Genomic DNA, 19,210 nt, shown 5'->3' with positions numbered 1-19,210 from the left:
GTACAAACCAGGACGATTGATGCAATTCTGAATATAAATGAGAGAAAAAGAGAGTTTAAGAATGTAAATCAGAGAGCTTCAAGCTATCAAATTAGCAAGAACATCCACTCAATCCCTAACTGAAAGGGAGAGAAAAGCCACAATTGTTGGATGATTCAATTCTCCTGAAAAAAACTGTCGTTACAACTTCAAAAAACTCTTTGAGTTTCTTGACTATATGACAAACTTACCTCCACTTCATCGCCGAAATCGCTATCATAGATTGGTACATCCTTCATATCAAACACTCTTTCACCAGTGGACAAGCAATCAATAAACCCTCTACCATTCATATCATTGTTGAGCTCAGGAATCTCCACCTTAAATCCACCATCCCAATGACTATCATCAATTGGAATATATCTCCTTGGAGGTTTCAGATGTAGAGGATTCCTCAAATTCCTCATCATGTTGATTTTCATCGCCCTCAAATTCGTTGCCATCTCGAGAAGGATTCTCTCTTTGTGCAACGCGTTGGGCCAAAGCTTCAACTGCCTTCTTAAATCTTTAATCATACCGACCACTAGTTGTTGATCAAATGCAGCGTTTTGATTTGGTGGAGGAGCTGGTCTATGAGGCTGATTCCTTCTCCTAGGTGGGATCTTGCAAATCTTCAGAGAAAATACCCCAAATCCCCACTGAATTCGTTCAGATCAAAACTTGTTCTGACACCAATTGACGCAATTCAGAATATTAATGAGAGAAAAAAAAAAAAAGAGTTTAAGAAGGAAAATCAGAGAGCTAATTCAAGCTATCAAATTAGCAAGAACACCCAAACTCAATCCCTAAGCGAAAGGGAGAGAAGCCACAAACGTTGGCTGAATATTCATTCATTTCTTTGTAAAAAACTGGTGTTACAACTTTATAAAACTCTTAAATAAGACAAGAAGTAATGCTATTTATTAGATTACTATATAATTGCCATACAACTGGGTTAACATGACAATGAAAATTAGCCTTTGGTTCTCCTATGTGTCATCTTGCAAATCCTTAGAGAAAATATCTCAAATCCCCACTGAATTCCTTCATAACAAAACTTGCTCTAGTACCAACTGATGCAATTCGAAATATTAATAAGAGAAAAGAGAGTTTAAGAAGGAAAATCATAGAGCTAGTTCAAGCTATCAAATTAGCAAGAACAACCAAACTCAATCCCTGAGCAAAAGGGAGAGAAGCCACAAACGTTGGCTGAAAATTCATTCTATTCTCTGGAAAAAAACTAGTGTTTCAACTTTAGAAAACTCTTGAATAAGACAAGTAATGTTGTTTAGTAGATTGCAATATAATTGTCATATAATTAGGATGACATGGCAGTGGAAAATAATGTGTAATATTTTTTTTTCCAAGTGCTAATCCAATGACTGATTTTTACTGCCACATCATCAAGTTGTATAGTAGTCGTATAACCTACTAAATAACATTACTCATATCATATGACAATAAGTTGTCCTAGCTAAGACGTGATCACAACTACTATTCAAATCTAATCCAACAGTTTTAAATCTATCCTATAGTGGTCACATTACTAGTTAGAAGTTGCATGACTTATTAATAAAAAGTAGAAGATTTTACATAAGAAAATACTCCTAAGTTCAAGACACGAAACATCAACTAAAATCAATCAAGATTGATCACATAATCAAACTTATGGCTGTCTAGGCTTTCTTTTAGTGTTCTTCTTCGGATGATCAAGTGTTTGTAAAAATCCTCTTGTATATGCTTTGCATCAACGATGAAACACAAATTGCTAGACTATATTCCCCAACACTGCTAATTTGGAAAATTTTCCAAGCATTATCTTTTTTCTAGACCAAATATGTAACACTGAGGGGTAAATAAATACCAAAGAAACATAGAATTTGATAAATAAAATGTCAAGTTAAATAAAAATTTAGTTGAGCATGGGGAAGCTCATAGGCATTCGATAAAAAAAGGGGCGAAGATATTAAGTCAGAAATGTTAGAAATTCTGTGCAAAGGCGTGGCGTTTGAACGGGGGATAGGCACGTTCAAACACGGAGGATCTGCCACGTTTCAGTTAAGGACGTGCACTGGAAAACGAACGGCCAGGATTGGTCAGGCACGAATCTTGATTGATCATGTTCGAACAGCGGTCATCTGGAAAGCTGACCTGCTAATTATTTGGATTTTTTTCTCACTTCAGAAATGCATGATTTTGACAAAATTTGTTGATTTGTAGAGTTGGTAATACTGCTCAACCTAAGTACCTGTTTCTTTACAGTTCAATCATTTTCACCATAATACTGGTTGAACCATAGATAAACCAAAATGGAACTGAACTAGAAAATGATAATTAGGATAAGACCCTGTAAAAAACTCAGTAACACGTGGACTGCACCAGGAATTATTTTAGGCATCAACAAAGACGAATAACTGAAAAGTGGGGTTATGTTTCTGATTTGGTTGTAGTACAACATGCATAGTGGTAGGAAATTTTTGGTGTCTCTTCTAGTTTCATTAGGCAGAACCACCATCCAGGTTATTGAATCTTAAAACGCTGGATCCTACCTTGGTTAGTTTCTGTCCTTGATGGATGAAGAAGTCAAAAGCTGTTCCAATAGAAAGAGTGTAGAATAAATTCCAAACTGAGGCAGAAGGAGGATGGATGGGTCAGAGCCGCAGATTTAAGTCAAGCTTGTGTGGCTCTGATGGCGGCTCTGGTCTGTGTCGATCCAGATGAAAGCTGCCTGGCCAAATCATATCCATTGTATCCTCCAGCGTGACTGGTGGCCATGCCATTCTAAACCCTGTATTGGCATCATTAAATCTTGCTACAACTGCAGTTGCATCTCTGCTTGGCTTCTGAACAACCGAATGGGGCCGGACGCCAAGCGATCGGGCGAAGGGAGTGCTAAAGGGCAGTCCCATCATTGCCAGCATCCTATTGGACTGGTATCTTCTGGCTGCACCTCTTTCCCTCTTGTGGGCATTCTGATGACCCCCTAATGCTTGTGAACTATAGAACTTTCTCATGCAGAAGTTGCATGAAAAAACCTTGTTAGAAGCAGTTTTTGGTTGTGGGTCTGAGTCTCCAGCTGTTGAGAGCAAATTCCTGCCTAGGCTCAGGTTCAACCACTCTCCTGGATTATCATCTTCAGTTCCTTTGTTGTTATCGTCGCTGCTGCCACCGATTATTAGCTTGCCTTGCGGTTTGTCTGCTGTAACTTCAGTTGCTTCTTCTTCCTGGAAGATCATGTCTCCACAAATTGCAACTATCAGGTGAGGGTTTTGAAGTAAATTGAATGAATAGAGAGGTTTGTTCAAAGAATTAGATCAAAGAGGGAGATGAAAGAAGTGGAAAGATATATCAGAATGTACGGGAAGTGAGATTGGGGAGTTATTATTTATTTTATCGTATCTCAATTCAGTGACCCCACCTAGTGATGCTCGGTGCTCCAGGGGACATGGCTTATGTCATCTTTACTGTTGCCCTTGTCAAGCTTAGGATTCCCCACTTTCATCTTTTGCCTTTTCTCTGTCAGTCCTCGAATCAGACTAACTTTACATGGTTCTCTTTGGAGTACCAAAAGAAATACAAGGTTGACAATCACACAACATTTCCTGATTAGTCAAAACCATAATCTTACCCATGTACTTCAACTGCCTGCTTCAGTGCTTCTTACCCACCAAATAAACAATTCAATTGGCTGAACCTTTATGACTTTTAAGCATGGTTTCTCCTGCGATGGGATGTATGTGTCTATAGATTTTGGCTGTTTCTCAAACTAATTGATTCAAGCTAGGTGCTGAAAAACTGAAAATTCTTGAGGGAGAAACCTATTTATACCTCAATAACGGCTGACTGTTTGGTTGATCAAGCGAATATCTAGGTCCTCTTTTGCAATATATTGGAGGGGCACCAACAACTGCTTATGATTTTTTACCTGATCAATTTGTTCAGTAGTTCTTCTTCATAGTTTATATGTAGTAATTTGTAAACAGGTCAAGTGCTTCCACATCGAGGATCTGATACTCACAAATAAAGATTTTTAGCAATTTTGTTAGTCCTTATGAGACCTACATGTTTGAGCGGATTTTGGATGGCTCACCTACTTATTGGGACATGCGAGCCTCATAGAGGCTCACTCATAGTAATTCAGACAACAAATTGTTACGAATTCGAATCCATTACTCACAAGCCAGGACAATTGCAGTAGTCAGTAAACTCTTTCATGTCAAGCTGGTATGAAATTTAATAAAGATGGTACCTACTAAAAAAGGGGTATGGGTATGTCTTGATTAGAGAAGCGAGTGATGATAAGCTTCAAATGGTGAATGAAGCCATTGTAGTGACTAGTGGGTGGTAGTAAGTTAGATTATTAAATTGCCTGTCGATTTGATCTTTTGTGGTGGGTGATGGGGCCCTGAGAATTGCCAATAATGGTGATAAAAAAGTAGAAAACCAGACAGGTTGGTATCTTGCCATTTGAACATAGTGTTTTCTTTTGATAGGGGTATCTATGTGGGTGTCTTCATGTTGGGGCTTCTTGGGGTTCCTTTTCAAACATCTAATGGGCAATGTGTATGCACATTAGGAGAAGTCCACTAAGGGCCACCTGTACTTATTCTCAGTCTTTTTTGCTATGAAACCCTAGAAGACGATTTTTTGTTTTTTTGTTTTTTTTTCTCAGTGTGGAAATAGGCTCTGTTAATTATACAAAAATAAATTAAGAAATTAATACTTTAAATAAGAAAAACACACAGGACACCTGCTTTCTCAGGGTGGAGGCCACCCCTTCACTAGAGGTGGGAGAGCCACCTCCAGTGTCCACCCCCACAAGGGGGAGGGGAGGTGGAGACCCACCTGCCTCTTTTGGTGAGGGGGTGGCGGTTACCACCTGTGGAGGTCAATCTCCAACAATTTTTTTTTTGCCATTTAAAAAAAAAAAAAAATGCTGTGATAACACTTTTCAAATTTTTTTTTTCTTTTCAAAAACACTTTTCAATTATCACATAATATTTCTTTTATGGACCCCACAAACACCACTTTTCAAATGTGGCCCTCACCAAAACACTTCTCAATTTTTACAATTTCAAGAACTCTTCAAAACTCTAAACCCAAAATACTTTTCAAAAGCTTTTACTTAACAATAGAACAACTAAGCAGCTTTGCAATTTAACAAGTTTTGTGTTGATTTTCAATGTGGTTGTGGCCTATGTGAAGGAGCGCTAACAACTAAAGTTGTTTATCTATAATCCAGCCAAAATAACATGATACGATGAGATTAGCTAAGAGAAGAAGAAGATTAGAGCTAGAAGAGGAAGATGATTTATCGGATATTGAGTCTCTTCTAGACTGTAGTCTTCTATAATATGTATCTTTTAGGCTTTTATATTCTTTGCTTGTAGAGAAAAGAAAATGAAGAAAATGGGGGCATGAAGAGAGAAAACTAATTCGTTTAAGGGTTAAAGTATTTTACATTCTCTTACATTTTTTTTTTTAAAAAATGAGGGCTATTATAGGCATGCTGATGAAAAAGTGATCACGTGCCAAACCGACGGCAACCTTTAACAGAGTGGTTTAAATGTAATAAATTGGTAGTTTCATGGACCTAAGTGTTACAACTGTCAATTTGCGAGCTTTATAAAAATAGGCGTTAGTTGAGATGGCTAAAATATATTTAACCCATTATATTAAGTGAGAGAATATTTGACCTACAAGCTTATAATTGATACCTTGCTATTGATTATCTCCAAAAAGAACAAGATTCATGGTGATGGTGCTGACGCTAGATTGCTCGTATAAGGCATTGTTAATGATATGACAATGGTGCAAGTGGTAGAGTGAATATGTCCATCACTTTTGGAAGGCACCAACTTTTCCAACTCTACTTCTCATACATGAATACTTGAGATAAGGGTACACAACAGGGATTCGACAAAGCAAAAGCTCCAATTCCTCACTTACATCATTTCAGAATTGATAATTTCTTTTAAAAAAGTGTAGTTGTTCAAATTCTTCATTCAATTATTGTGCTAAAAAATGTTTTATCTTCACATCAAAGGGTTAAATCAAAAAATGGATCTTGTGGGTTTCATGTTTATCAAAATAATCATTGAGTTTTAGAAAGTTATAAAATTAGTTTCGGGGCTTTTTGGAGATTATAAGATTAGTTCTTTTATCTACTTGTTGTTAGACCCATTTGCCACAGAGGTGGCTCGTACGGTGGATGTGAGTTGCTAGAGAACCCCACTACCATTGACAAAGTGGATTTTTCCCACCACAACCTTTTTTTTTTTGTTTTTTTGTTAGGAGATATGAGCAGGACAATGAAGTGATGAATTGAACTACCCGGTTACATTATATAGCTTTTACGTGTTATTTTTTTTACAGGTGACAAACAAGTATGATGATTAGGGGTTGGAATGGGTCGGATTGGGCCAAGCATTAGGTATTTTGGTACCCAACCTGCAGGTTGTGGGTATTAAAAATTAGACCCGCAACCCAGCTATAATGAATAATATCTGCCGGGTATTAGGTTTTTAGGTTTAGGGTTATTGCAGGGCAAGGCAGGTAATTGAAATTTTTAAAAAATGCTACCCGCCCCACCCCGCCCTGCACGGGTATTCGAATATTTGACCTGCATCCGTGTTTTTTGTGAGAAAAATTGGGCGGGACAGGGCGGGGCGGGTACTCGAAATTTTTAAAAAATGCTATCTGCCCCACCCCACTCGGGTGTCCTAATATTTAACCTTGATCCTCGTTTTTTGTGAGAAAAACCGGGCGGGATGGGACAGGGTGGGTATTGTGGGTGGGTCGGGTATTTGCTCACTCCTACTGACAATAGGTGGACGAAATGACTAATATAGACTCAAAAAGCCGTTAGACTAATTTTATCGAAGCATTTTGATGAACATGAAAACCATTGGACTATTAATAGCATTTTAGGACCACCGCGGGGGGGAGGGGGAGTTGAAATTTTGTTTTCACTATCTTTCTGATGTTCACTCCAAATAGTGTGGATATGGACATTGAACAAGTTGCATGTAAATGCCTAAGAGCACAGCCATCATAATCTATATGGCATTATTGGGCATAAGGAAGATTACAATGGATTCGAGAGTAAAACTATGACACCACTGGAGCAAAAATATGACACCACTGGCAAGGACTCAGAAGCAACAGGTATCATGAGAGTAGGTTTTGCGAGGAAAATTCCAATGAAGAATGAAAGAAAAGAAGATTGGCAGCATCTGAGTGAATGATGAAACGTGATTCACGGAGGTGACATGAGAACAGTACGTGACCCAACGCAAAGGAAAGTCTTTAAAAGTTGCTCGAGTTTTGATTTTTATGAATCTAAAGCAGACAAACCATTTTAGACAAGTTTGCAAGAGACGACAAATATGCCTACAAATTGAAAATAATGTCTTGGTAACCTGTCTTGTCCAAGTGACACAACTCCCTTCCCTGCACTTAAGGGGGCCCGAAGTGCGAATTGCTATCCAGATTCTCAACAATTCGCTGTCCAATGTAGAGGGCGGGCTGCTCGAATCCTGTTTGGACAAATAGGATTCCATAAGGAGTTTACCGTCTGAATTGCTAGCTTTCCTGATGAAACACATGGGGAGTCAAATATTGGGCAAAAGAAAACATACTAGGAAAAACCATAGAAACACATGGGCCAGTCCCATTATAAAGACCAACAATTTGGAGTAGTGATTCATGAACCAACTTCTCTGGATTGGAGCTTAAATTTGCTACAACAAAAAGGTCAACAGTGGGTACCATGAACCGACAGTGACACCCCTCGTGATTGTCCATAGTGAGGCAATTGTCAGGGCTTTATCCATCTCATGCGCTCCTTGTCATTAAAGTTACCATGCATGACTTCAAGACTGACAATTGGAAACAGAACCGTAAGACTTTGTCTCAGCTGTGGATCCATAAACAGGTCCAGAAATATAACGAGAAAACCCACCAGCAAGCACACTGGATATTAAGCACCTCTCATTTACCATATATTTCTGTAACGAGAAAATCACTCATTTTTTTCATTGAAAAGAAACTAAGCGGCAAATGTTAATAACAGGTACTCCAAAAGCTAACAGTACCAGGAATCATTAAACAAAATATTTAATTAGCCAGAACCAATGTAAGAGTTGTTGATGACCCTGGTTTAGAAAACCTCCAAGTTTCTTATTGGAAATGGCATTACTTGAATGACAACTTATTAATTTTCTACTAGATAGCCGAAGTTCCTACAAGATATCCGCTCCTACGACCTCCTCCGCAAATTAACTTTTGCACTCGAATGTGCTGATACAACAGCCCTTTCAAGTACCTGCAATGACATGGCGAAAGGAACATAAAATGCATAAGAAATAGGATTGCATGCACCAAGTGGTTTGAAAAATGCAGCAACTTCTTCCACAACACCCAAACATAACATATTATTTGTTCCCCAAATGAATACTGATTGGGGATGGAAATGAGAATCCACAAGAATGACAAAATTTCCCTCCAAGCAAAACCTGCACGATATGTAATTGAAACCCAACAAAAAGAAGCAGAAGTCTTTTGCACCCCAATTTGGGATGTGGAAAAGAACTTGTTCAAGCAAATATGAATTGAATAGGGCATGGCCTGGAATTCAGCTACATAGGTACATAGTGTCACATGATTCAAAAGCTAAATTCCACAATCCAAAAATGTATAAAATACACCATGTCCATAGATATTAAGTTTCTCTTCTCTGTGATATCAAATTAAAAAACATACACTGAATTAAGGGGAAATTTTTTCAATAAGTGCACAGATCACAGAATAAGATTGTAGACAGTTATTAGAGTTAAATACTGCTATTTCTAGTTACAACTAAAAGGTCAAATTAGCACCCACGGTTCAAAAGCTTGTCAAACATAAGCATTTTCAGGTGGTCAAACTGAACATGTTCACCTGACAGTGCACGATCAGAGAAATATCCTAACTAAGGATGTGCTGGTAGTTGAAGAGCCTTCTCTTTCCCCCTTCTCACGCCAGCAGCCAACATAAGTCTGACAATAAGGTCTCTAAGTGATTTCCCTTTGAAACGGGTAGTCACTCAATTATTGCTTGTGTGGAAGACTCACTCAATTCTTTATGAAAAATTGAAGAGAGCAGAGCCACTCGAGTTTCAAAAGGACAATTATTGCAACTACAACGTGCATAAACCTAATTTCCTAAATACAAAGAAGAAGAACAAAGAAAGAAAGAACGAAGGAGAGCTGCAATCAGATCCAACTAGCATTTCAATTGAACAAGCATGTAGCCCTTTCAAGCACTAACAAAATTCCAGCAGTGGCCCATGGTATCAAGCAATATCAGAAACGCTTATGCTTTCTTGTCCCAAATGAATGAAAGCTTTAACCACCTGCCCGGAAATTTCATACCGTCTCTTAGAATCTGATGTATTTCTAGCGGGATGCAACTTCATTACCAAAAGACCCATAGCTTGTATCCATTTTTTTTTTATAAGTAATCAGCAGTCTTATTAAAAGCGTAAGGCGAAAAATTCAGGTAAATAGCTTGTATCCGTAGAACATATAACATGAGCAACAAGTAAATCGAAACTGATTCCTGTGGGAAATGTTGATCATGTGAATGGGTTGCCTGGTACTTTGGGTTGTGAGGTTTTCTCTTTTCCTTTAAAGTATCTTGGTTTACCGTTGAGGGCCTCCTATAAGGCCAAGCATATTTGGGACGGAATTATTTAAAAGATAGAGTGCTAATTGGCCAGCTGGAAAATGATGTACTTGCCTAAGGGTGGTAGGATGACCCTTATTAAGAGAAAACTTTCCAACTTGTCTATGTACTTCATGTCCCTCTTTCCTCTCCATGCGAATGTTGCAAACCATATTGAGAAACTTCAACGTGATTTCTTATGGGGTGGGCTAGACGAAGATTTCAAATATCACATAGTTAGTTGGTCCAAGATTTGTTTGCGGATCTCTAAAGGGGAGTTGGGGGTACGGAACTTGTTGATGTTCAAGCGTGCTCTCTTAGGAAATTGGTTGTGGCGCTATGTACGTGAGAGAAAGGCTTGGTGGAGAGTAGTGATGGACTCCAAATATGATAGTTTTTGGGGAGGGTGGTGTTCTAATGAGCCTCTTGGGGTGTTTGGAGTGGGGTTATGGAATAATATTTGAAGGGCTTGGGAGACGTTTTTAAGTCATACCAGATTTGAGGTAAGAGATGGCTCACAGATTATATTCTGACATGATATGTGGTGATGGAATATGACTCTTAAGGAGGTTTTTCCATATTTATTTGGTATTGCTCGTGACTCACTCGGAGCTTTATGTTGATTCCAATAAGTGGAACATAAGTTTTGCTAGAGCAGCTCATGATTGGGAGATGGATGACTTTGCTTCATTCTTCAAGGTGTTGTATTCAACTAGAGTGAGACAGAAAAATGAAGATAAGTTGTGGTGGGTCCCCTCCAAAAGAGGGGTTGTTTGAAGATAGATCCTTCTACAATGCCTTGGCTTGTAAAGAACACTTTTGTTTCCCTTGGAAAGTTTTTTAGCGAACTAAGGTTCCTTTGAGGGTGGCCTTCTTCGTTTAGTCGGCGGCTCTAAGAAAGATCCTTATCATGGACAATGTTAGGAAGTGGTACGTCATTGTGGTTAACAGGTGCTGCATGTGTAAGAGGAATGAAGAGACCGTGGATATCTTCTTATCCATTGTGAGGTTGCTTATGCAACATAGAATGTTTTCTTCAATCAATTTGGACTATCTTGGGTTATGCCTAGATGAGTAGACGACTTGTATGCTTGTTGATGGACTGTCGGCAGTGCTCTGAGTGTTGATTTGTGGAAGATAGTGCCTCTATGCCTTTTATGGTATCTATGGAGGGAAATGAATGACAAAAGTTTTGAGGACAATGAGAATTGGAGGAGATTAACTCCTTCTAGCTAGGTGTTTTCTCTTGTATACTTACTGTGCATCTGGAGCCGCCTTATACTTTTACTGATATCTCGATTACTTATCCAAAAAAAAAAGTACATTTTGATTATCACTCTTTACAAACATATTTCAATCTATAACACTTAGTAGACAAAAGTAACATATAAACAAAGATGGATAATAAGATTCTCCCTCTTACAAATTTATTGCATAAATAAAGAAGAGGCTAGAGCCTCCTTTATGTGTTAAAGAGCCATTAACTGTCTCCAAATTATGGTAATTAGCATCTCGAAAAAGCTTAGCATGCAACAAAGATCTGAAAACCCAAGAATTAATTATATATAAAATAAAACTATAAAAATAAAATATGCACCAAATGACTCTTAGGTATTAATGCAAAGTTTATTTTTTCAGGGAAGGGGGTGAGGGTTTGAAATGGCAGCTAAATTGGTCCACATAATACCCTCGTTATAATCTTCAAAAAGAAGAGAGGTTCGCTTTGCTATGGCAATTAACCGAAAAACTCTCCAATCATTTCTAAGGTTTTACATTATCCATTTACTCATACATAATCAAAATTTTTACCACACTTATGTTTTGGAAAGAAAGGTTTGAAAGGATAACCTACAGTGCAGCATCCTCCTCCCTGCCCTTTAGATGATCGAAAGTCCTCGTGCATCACCCGTCTTTTCCATTCCACCCTATCAATCCCAATCCCAAGTCCTTTTCATCAACCAAACTTAAAATACTAACAAACTCCTACCAAGCCCTCATTCTATCAACCAAACAGAACTGTAACCTGAATTTTTAAGTGCCAAAACATTTAATGTTCTCTAGGGCATTAGTGGATATAACAACAAAATGAGGAAAAAACAACTGTTTTGTTTTTGTCATGTATCCTAGAAACAGCAAGACTCACAAAGAGACTATTAGCGATCCTGACAAGTACGACGGAAGGTACCATGAGACAGCTCACAGAAAGCCCGCACGTTGGCAGAAAGGTGAGATGTGAGGCCTGTGGCCAATGTGAGTGGCAGAAATGATTGTGTGCATCCCAATTCTCCCAAGTTCCTGCAGGAAACACAAGAAAACCAGTAAATCTCAGCAGAACAATCATTTAACATCTAATAATATAGAAAAAGCGAGAAAGGAAAACCTTTTGATCCCTTTATTTGCTAGAATAATAATGATTTGCCATTACTATGTGTGTCCCAAGAAAGCAAATGTCCATCAAATAAAAAACTAAAATAAAATTGACATAGTAAAACAAAAGTAGGTTTATAAAAACTAAAATTAAACAACCTTGAAAAAGCGATCTCTAGTTGATTTGGGTAAAAACATGGAAATGGAAACAAAACTGAACAACAAAAATTTCGGAACTTTAGGCGGACACAAAAACAAAAGATAGCACACAATAAGGACTATTCACAGATTTTCCTTTCACTTCTCTCCATTTTCTCAGCAACCAATCGTAGAGTAAAGCACTATTTGGAAATGGCAAGCGATAATAACTACAATATTCACAAACCAAAGACCTATATAATCCTACCAACAAACAAGTGTAATTGCTAAGAATAAACAAATGCAATTGCAAATTAAAATTATAATAGTAATAATGAGACAAATGATCTCCGTCTCAGAGCACAAAAATCGAACTTTACATTTCCTTTATCGTCCTCTCTTTTTTCTCACAACACAGGGCAATGGTTGAAATTCCCTCTGTCCCATCTCTCACATTTCCGATATCCAAACAAATCTAAACCAATATGAATGAATAAATACCGAAAAACAAAATAGAGAATATAAAAATTCAAAATTTTCTCATGTGTTTTTCTCTCATTTTCGCGGCAACCAAACAGGGAGGCGAGGACGTTAGAGTTTCGGGGGACCTGGGGACAGCAGCGAAAGGAAGGCGGCGGCGGGGCTGCACTCGGGGAGCAGCGAGTGACGGAGGGCGGATGCGGGGGAGAGGCGCCGACGAGCGGAGCGACGAAGCCCTGGCGGTCGAGATTAGCGACCGAGACAATGATCCTGAGCGCAAAGCCATTTCTCTCTCTCTCTCTCTCTCTGAGTAAAGTGGGAGGCGCGAGGGGTTTTCGAGGGTTTAAGGGTTTGTGTTGGTTTTGTTTTGTGCTGTGCAGTGTGCAGTGAGGTGGATGATACGGTGTTGCGGAGGAGCAGAGATTTACAGCTATTCTTATTTTTCTCAAATTTTAATTACATCAATAATCAATATTGATCACTTTTAAAGTTTTATTATAAATTAATAAACAATATTGAGTTAGTAAAAATTGATGAATAATGATATAACAATATCCCAAATCAAAAACAATCGTTGGAGTCTTTTTCAAAAATAAAATCAAGTGATAGAATATCTTGAAGATTCTAATGCAAATGCAGCAGCAAGTGTGGAGCTTTGACAATCATATCTATTTAATTTAGATAAGTGATAATACTTTTTTAGTATTACCAATTTACCAATGAGCTTTAATTCAAATGGTACTCTTCAGTCTTCCCTTTATAATAGAAAAAAAAAAAATTACATTTTAGTATTTTCTTTCGCTTTTTTGGTTGGAAATTTTTTATTTTTTTTCACTTTTCAGCTGAGTAAATAACATAAATTAGTAAAAAAAAAAAAAAACAATCTCAAGCAATGCCGTTTGGAACCATATCCTGCATTGTTTTGCCTCCGTACTTCTTGAAATGTATATCACATGCATATATTTTTCAGATTGTGAAAGTAAAAAGAAAAAAAAAATTGCATAGCAGCATATGATCCACCATTAAATAAAGAGAATATATACCAAGCAGGGCGGAACCACGTAGTAGAAAGGACAGAATCACATGTAGACACCATTTAGATTCCATCTATTCAAGAAGTTTTAGATTCCATCTTTGGGCTAAAGGAAATTTGGGGTAGGGTAGGTTGGACTGGTCGATATAGAGCTTGCTTGAGTTGTCGTCTCCAGTGACAGTCAGGATTTTTGTTTACAAGGCTCTTATTAAAGATAGGGTTGTACTTCATAAATTACATGCAAGAAGTTAAATTATACATATCAGCAGCAAGAAGCATAACATATTTGCTTTCCTTTCTTTCCTGTATCTTCTTCCCATACTACAGATATGTTGCATGTACATCACACAATAAGGTGATGGCAGCAGTACTAATGATTCATATAACATTGCAAGAAACTACCTATAATACACAAGATAATTACCTCAGAAGATCCTAACTTTTGAAGGAACACCAATATATATATATATATATATATATATATATGAAAGATTTATTAGAAAAATATATGAGCAATGTTCCTAAAATCTAATTGATATTGATATTCAAGGAAAGGCTGCTTCTTAGAGAGAGCAAGTCTTCACACATTTTAGCTGTGCATTGAATGTGTAGATTATGCCAGATAATATGCTTGCTGTGACTATCGTTCCTCTGTAGTGTAATCTTTTCAGAGAATTCTGTTCCTTGGACCAAAGACCAACTTCATGAAGGTCACCTTCTTTCCAGCAGATGCTGACTGTTACCGCACCACGCGCCTTCAATCCTTTCACACAACCATTAGCCCATTTATCCCGGGGAAGAGCAGGAAGGAAATACAGGTCCTTTATGGTGCTCTGGACAAGCATTTCTGAAACTGCTGCTGTGAAACTGAAATCAAAATATTGTTGATACCTTTGTCAATCACCAACATTTATTACTTCCGAGGCAGTATTTGTTTGCAAGAAGGTTTGAAGGAAAAAAAGAAAGACTGAAGTCAAATATATTGCTTGGTCACAATCAGATATGACATAATTTACACTTGGTACTTCCTGTTTGATCCCTAAAATAGCTTCTAATCATAATTATCTTTCCCATATATCTTACTGAATAACTGAACTGAATAACTGAACGGCTTAGTTTTATACAACTAAAACATGAACAAGAAACTTAAATAAGGGATTGTTTGAGGCACACTAATGGCAACTGGGGTGCAATTAATGGCAATGGTTGTAGTACTTGTAAAAACAAAATAAAAATTTTCCACCAAAGGTTTTTGATTTTTTATCTTTTTTGTTTTTTTTCCTTCAAGTTGCTCGCTAAAAAACCAGACATGCTTGGTATCAAGCTTGCTTAAGCTAAGAACAGAACTGTTTAGACAATCATGTGATGGTTGCTTCATAGCATCATTGACATGAATGGAAAACTGCAACTTACCCAAAGTTGGCATCAATCTGGAAAGGAGGGTGTGCTGCGAATAGATTACTGTATAGACCTCCTTCAAATGGTTCCTCATTATCCGGATCCACCAAGTTGATCAACTTCTTGACCATCCGATATGCATGCTCACTGTTGTCGAGACGAGCCCACAAAGCAGCTTTCCATGTAGTTGACCATCCTGGACCATCCTCTCCTGTTCAAATTGGTCAGAATGTAAGAAAAACAACTCCATATGACATTGCTCCTAACAATCATACATGTTGAAGTCCACAAAGCTACTCCAGAATTCAGGCTGCATAACTTAGCCACTTGATTCGCAATGGTGTTTACCATGGTAGCACACATAGCATGATATCTAGTTCTTTATACAGAGTCAAATTCTAAAGGAAAAAGTTGTATCATAATAGGCCTCCTTCCCACATTATGTGTAACATGCATGTCTATGTACTTTTGGGTGTGGGTACAAACCAAAAATTTGCATTTTAGAGTGATAATAGTTTGATTAACAATTTTTATTGGAGCTAACAGATAACATTTTGATTGTATAATTATTCTTCCTATTTTTGGTTTTTTGATGTAAAGAATCATTATCAACTCACAGATGTATAAGGTTAAATTTCACCAACACCCGTCCCATGTTTTGAGACACACCCATGAGTTTTCAATTTCTTCAATCTTATTTCCTATGCTTTTTGAATTTAACGTGTCTTGTCAACCAGTTCATTAGCATAGCTTATGGAAAAATATGTCATAATTATTGTTGCTTTCGCTGTTATTATTAGTACATGTAAAATGAGGGTGTAAAATTTGTTGACCAAGTGAGCGTATTAACAAAAATAGGATTCAAAAACCAATTAAGACATTCCCAAAATAAGAGGTGCAATTAAAAGAAGTTGAGATCTTAGGGGGTGTTAATAGGACCTCAAAATTGGAGGGGTATCCAAATGCCCCAAAACTAGACTGAAATTGCAAGACAAAATAAGCAATCTAGTCAGTTCCCAGAATAAATGAATAATATGATTTAAAAAGACAAAAAAAAAAAAACCTCGTTTATAGAGAGAAATCTCTGCAGCTTGACAGAGATCCGGAGCTTTCTCAACAGTTATTGTGTGCCCTGGAAACAGGCCAAATAGATGCGAAAGATGTCGATGATGCACATCTGCGTCCCCAAAATCTTGTGCCTGGCTTAACACATACTGATTTTCTTAGCCTATTACACAAGTGAACTTCATTATGAACTCCAAAGCAAGACCTTTTTTGCTAATAATTGGCAAGTTTACACTTGAGGTACTCACATACCCATTCCATAATGGAACCATCTCCAGAAATTTTTGTTGGATACAGCCTTGGTAAAGCCAGGCGCACTCTTTCAACAAGCTCATCTTCATCTCTGTCCAGAACCTGTTGTCAAAATTCTAGTTGGATATAAAGATATGGAATATATGAAAATTAAAAAGAGGATTGTTTTGGATGGTATAGAATAAAAGCGTCACCTCAGCTGCAGAAACAACGGCAGCAAAAACTTCTCTTATAATTGCCATGTCCATTGTTGATGAGTAGCTCACACAAGCAGGCTTACCGTCAGGAGCAACAAAGTTATGCTCTGGAGAAGTTGAAGGGTTGGTTTCTAGATAACCTCCACGGCCTTCAATCAACCAATCCAACAGAAATGATGCACATCCATCCAACAAAGGATATGCCTTGACTTTAAGAAAATCCTAATTATGAAGACCATATTAATAATCATTTACCTCCAATGAGTGAATTGCATACTGTTAGCAGAAATTATATATAGTGCAGCGCTGCAAGAAATTTTTTTTTCAAGAATGTGAAACAATCAAACTATTCAAGCGCCATAAGCAAAAGATTCATTGATCTAGTAATGAAATATGAGTTCCACAAGTACCTAAGTACTTCCAGATCCAGCATCAGGGTTTTCAAAAGGCAAATCACAAGACGATCACCTTTGACTTAAGAAACAGCAGAACTTTATAGGCTGCATATATTTAGTATTATAGCAAGCATTTAGTGAAAGTTTGACCCAAGTTAGTGCATGAAATTGATATACATTGTTGGGCCTATTCTCCTATCAACTTCAACTTCTGTGACAATTGGTTCAGCAATATGCTATTAAAGCCTTCCAGTCCAAAATGTTATGTTATACTCTAGGGAATCACCATCGTATTTTGTTACTTTCTGTTCATACTTGTGTTCAAAATTCATGTCTAGTTTTGCTTCAGCATGAGAAGGTGTGTGTTGGTGTGTCTGAGCTTATGTACATAGTTAAGCTTATTAGGTTAAGCTTATTAGGTTAAGCTCTTGAGACAATTGGTTTGCTAACAAATTTATTTTCACACATTAAAACATGGAAATTTAACCAACTTACCACATTAGCTAAACCTAGAATTTCAAGGCCTTTGCACAGACCTTAACTTCAAAAGAGAAGTTGCTGATTTCAGGGACCATCTCTCACCTACAAGAACTAACTGAACCACTCGCTCAACTCTAGTGCAAAAGGCAATCTAGAAGATTTGCAAAGCTAAAACAGGATTCATTATTAGATACCAGCAGATTCTACCTATTAGAAAAGTATTTTTCAATAACCTTCCTATTACGAGGAACAGATTTTCAGACCAATGATAGACTAAAGCAAGGTATTTTTCATAAGTAAAAAAAAAAAAAAAAAAAAAAAGGGGGAAAACTTCAAAATCTTACCTTGTCCATCGTATAAGCGTAGTGATCCCATATATGGGTACAGAGCCATGCTCCGCCCATCGGCCATAATGCCCATTCAACATCACCTTGATCTGCCGATGATTTCGCCCAGATGTCAGATTTATGATGTACAACCCAACCATTTGCTTCATAGTTTACCTATAACATTCTGCGAATAAGAAAGTTGTGCATAGGAATCTATAAATGGGAAAATAATGTCTTGAAGAACAGAATAAGATCACAAAGGAGGGTAAGGGCATTGACAGAGATTGTGTTGGTCTTAGGCCTCATATGGTTCATTCCTAAAGTCTAAAAACATAGCTTTCAGATTTAGGCTCCCACCATTTCGATGGCATTTAGCAATTGTTTCCAAGTTGTTTTCATGACAATAAGAACCATGCAGTCCTAATGACATGGTATAAAGGATAACAGCATTGAATTTAAAACTAAAACTTCCTACTTTAAGATTACCTAAATATTTGGACATGGGAGCCCCACATGCAGGCATATTTCAGGACTTCATCTTAGTCCTCTATTGTTTCCAAATGTCCAATACTTAAACTGTAATGCTCACTTACACCTCAGATAGTTTAGCAACCAAAAGAGATCATATGGATGAACAGACTCAATTGATTGAAAGCTTTAATATAAACCAGAAGGGGAAAATTGTCTTACTTCTGCAGTTTTACGCCCATTAGTTGACAAAGAGGAAATGAAGTCAAACAATGGTTCCTGGCACTCGCTAAGGTTGCAAGGAAGGGAAGGCCAATAATTCATTTCAAGATTAATATTCAAGTGAGGAGCCCCGCTGAACAAAAAGATGAAGGTGTCAGTAACTCTCCAGATAAAATCTTGATGTAACTAAATGCAAGAAATTGTAGGTTTTATATGACTAATCAATATCTTACATCAATGTGCTACTGTTGGTAGGCAGTAGTTTATGCATATTTCATGTATTAATTGACATGTAAAGAAGTAGAAAGTGAACTAAAAAATTCTTTCAGATATGGCCAACATTCCTCTTTTATCTATCAGTCTCTCTTATCTCTTTCTGGAAGCCTAACTTCCTGCACAATCTTATTGCTGGAATATCAAAATTTTCACAAATAATATGAAAGATGGACAAGGCATATAAAAATTATTCCTAAATTGAAGATGAAGAAGGAAAAAGAAGAAAAAAGTTTACCTCATTTCTCCACTTATTCCTAAATTGGAACGTTCACAAAAATTAGAGACATAACTTACATCTAATGCATCTAGGTACAACAACCACCAATCCCTAACTGCTCATCAAAAAAAAAAAAAAAAAAAAAAAAAAAAAAAAAAAAAAAAAAAAAA

At 37.3% G+C, this 19,210-nt stretch overlaps 3 protein-coding genes and 1 long non-coding RNA gene across 11 annotated transcripts in view; all 4 read right to left on the bottom strand.

The window, feature by feature from the left end:
* Positions 1–6: 6 nt before the first annotated feature.
* Positions 7–3,387, bottom strand: LOC132177371 (zinc finger protein 7-like). Of its 2 annotated transcripts, XR_009439749.1 has the most exons (2): positions 2,568–3,387; positions 7–704 (listed from the first exon to the last, which is right to left on the bottom strand). XR_009439749.1 is itself a non-coding variant. In XM_059589655.1 (1 exon), the coding sequence occupies exon 1, from the start codon at positions 3,252–3,254 to the stop codon at positions 2,670–2,672; it is 585 nt and encodes a 194-aa protein (XP_059445638.1). In that variant the 5' UTR covers positions 3,255–3,387; the 3' UTR covers positions 2,337–2,669. The 2 variants fall into 2 exon arrangements, 1 of the variants encoding a protein (XP_059445638.1); XM_059589655.1 differs by lacking the exon at positions 7–704 and having other exon boundaries at positions 2,337–3,387.
* Positions 3,388–7,322: 3,935 nt separating this feature from the next.
* On the bottom strand, positions 7,323–7,896 carry LOC132179088 (uncharacterized). The gene is made up of 2 exons (XR_009439881.1): positions 7,789–7,896; positions 7,323–7,611 (listed from the first exon to the last, which is right to left on the bottom strand). It is a non-coding gene; the product is annotated as an uncharacterized LOC132179088 (long non-coding RNA).
* A 128-nt stretch (positions 7,897–8,024) lies between these two features.
* LOC132179087 (uncharacterized) lies at positions 8,025–13,124 on the bottom strand. Of its 3 annotated transcripts, none has more exons than XM_059591717.1 (3): positions 12,837–13,124; positions 11,867–12,018; positions 8,025–8,344 (listed from the first exon to the last, which is right to left on the bottom strand). In XM_059591717.1, exons 1-2 carry the CDS (start codon positions 12,992–12,994, stop codon positions 11,877–11,879), a joined length of 300 nt encoding a protein of 99 aa, XP_059447700.1. In that variant the 5' UTR covers positions 12,995–13,124; the 3' UTR covers positions 8,025–8,344; positions 11,867–11,876. The 3 variants fall into 3 exon arrangements, with proteins under 3 accessions (XP_059447700.1, XP_059447703.1, XP_059447702.1); XM_059591720.1 differs by having other exon boundaries at positions 11,909–12,018; XM_059591719.1 differs by lacking the exon at positions 8,025–8,344 and adding an exon at positions 11,572–11,648.
* Positions 13,125–14,013: 889 nt separating this feature from the next.
* LOC132179638 (alpha-L-fucosidase 2-like) overlaps positions 14,014–19,210 on the bottom strand; it is a 7,884-nt gene continuing 2,687 nt past the window's right edge. For 3 of the 5 annotated variants that reach the window (XM_059592383.1, XM_059592386.1, XM_059592387.1), the window contains 7 exons: positions 18,548–18,680; positions 17,873–18,031; positions 16,651–16,875; positions 16,457–16,572; positions 16,203–16,342; positions 15,155–15,350; positions 14,014–14,608 (listed from right to left, as the gene is read on the bottom strand). In XM_059592383.1, coding sequence (XP_059448366.1) covers positions 14,305–14,608; positions 15,155–15,350; positions 16,203–16,342; positions 16,457–16,572; positions 16,651–16,875; positions 17,873–18,031; positions 18,548–18,680 — 1,273 coding nt within the window. In that variant the 3' untranslated portion in view covers positions 14,014–14,304. Of the gene's footprint in view, positions 14,609–15,154; positions 15,351–16,202; positions 16,343–16,452; positions 16,573–16,650; positions 16,876–17,872; positions 18,032–18,547; positions 18,681–19,210 lie in introns of all 5 variants that reach the window. The other 2 variants (XM_059592384.1, XM_059592385.1) reach the window with 2 other exon arrangements.

Source organism: Corylus avellana, chromosome ca4, assembly GCF_901000735.1.
Source record: "Corylus avellana chromosome ca4, CavTom2PMs-1.0".
In the NCBI taxonomy this organism is placed as follows: domain Eukaryota; kingdom Viridiplantae; phylum Streptophyta; class Magnoliopsida; order Fagales; family Betulaceae; genus Corylus; species Corylus avellana.
The sequence above is the reverse complement of the archived record's forward strand: the minus strand, read 5'-3'. Positions and strand labels throughout refer to the sequence as shown.

Coding starts and splice junctions, on each gene's coding strand:
- LOC132177371 (XM_059589655.1), bottom strand. CDS start 3,254: ATGATCTTCCAGGAAGAAGAAGCAACTGAAGTTACAGCAGACAAACCG.
- LOC132179087 (XM_059591717.1), bottom strand. CDS start 12,994: ATGGCTTTGCGCTCAGGATCATTGTCTCGGTCGCTAATCTCGACCGCC. Junction 12,019..12,836: donor CCTTTCGCTGCTGTCCCCAG/GTCCCCCGAAAC, acceptor TGTTTCCTGCAG/GAACTTGGGAGAATTGGGAT.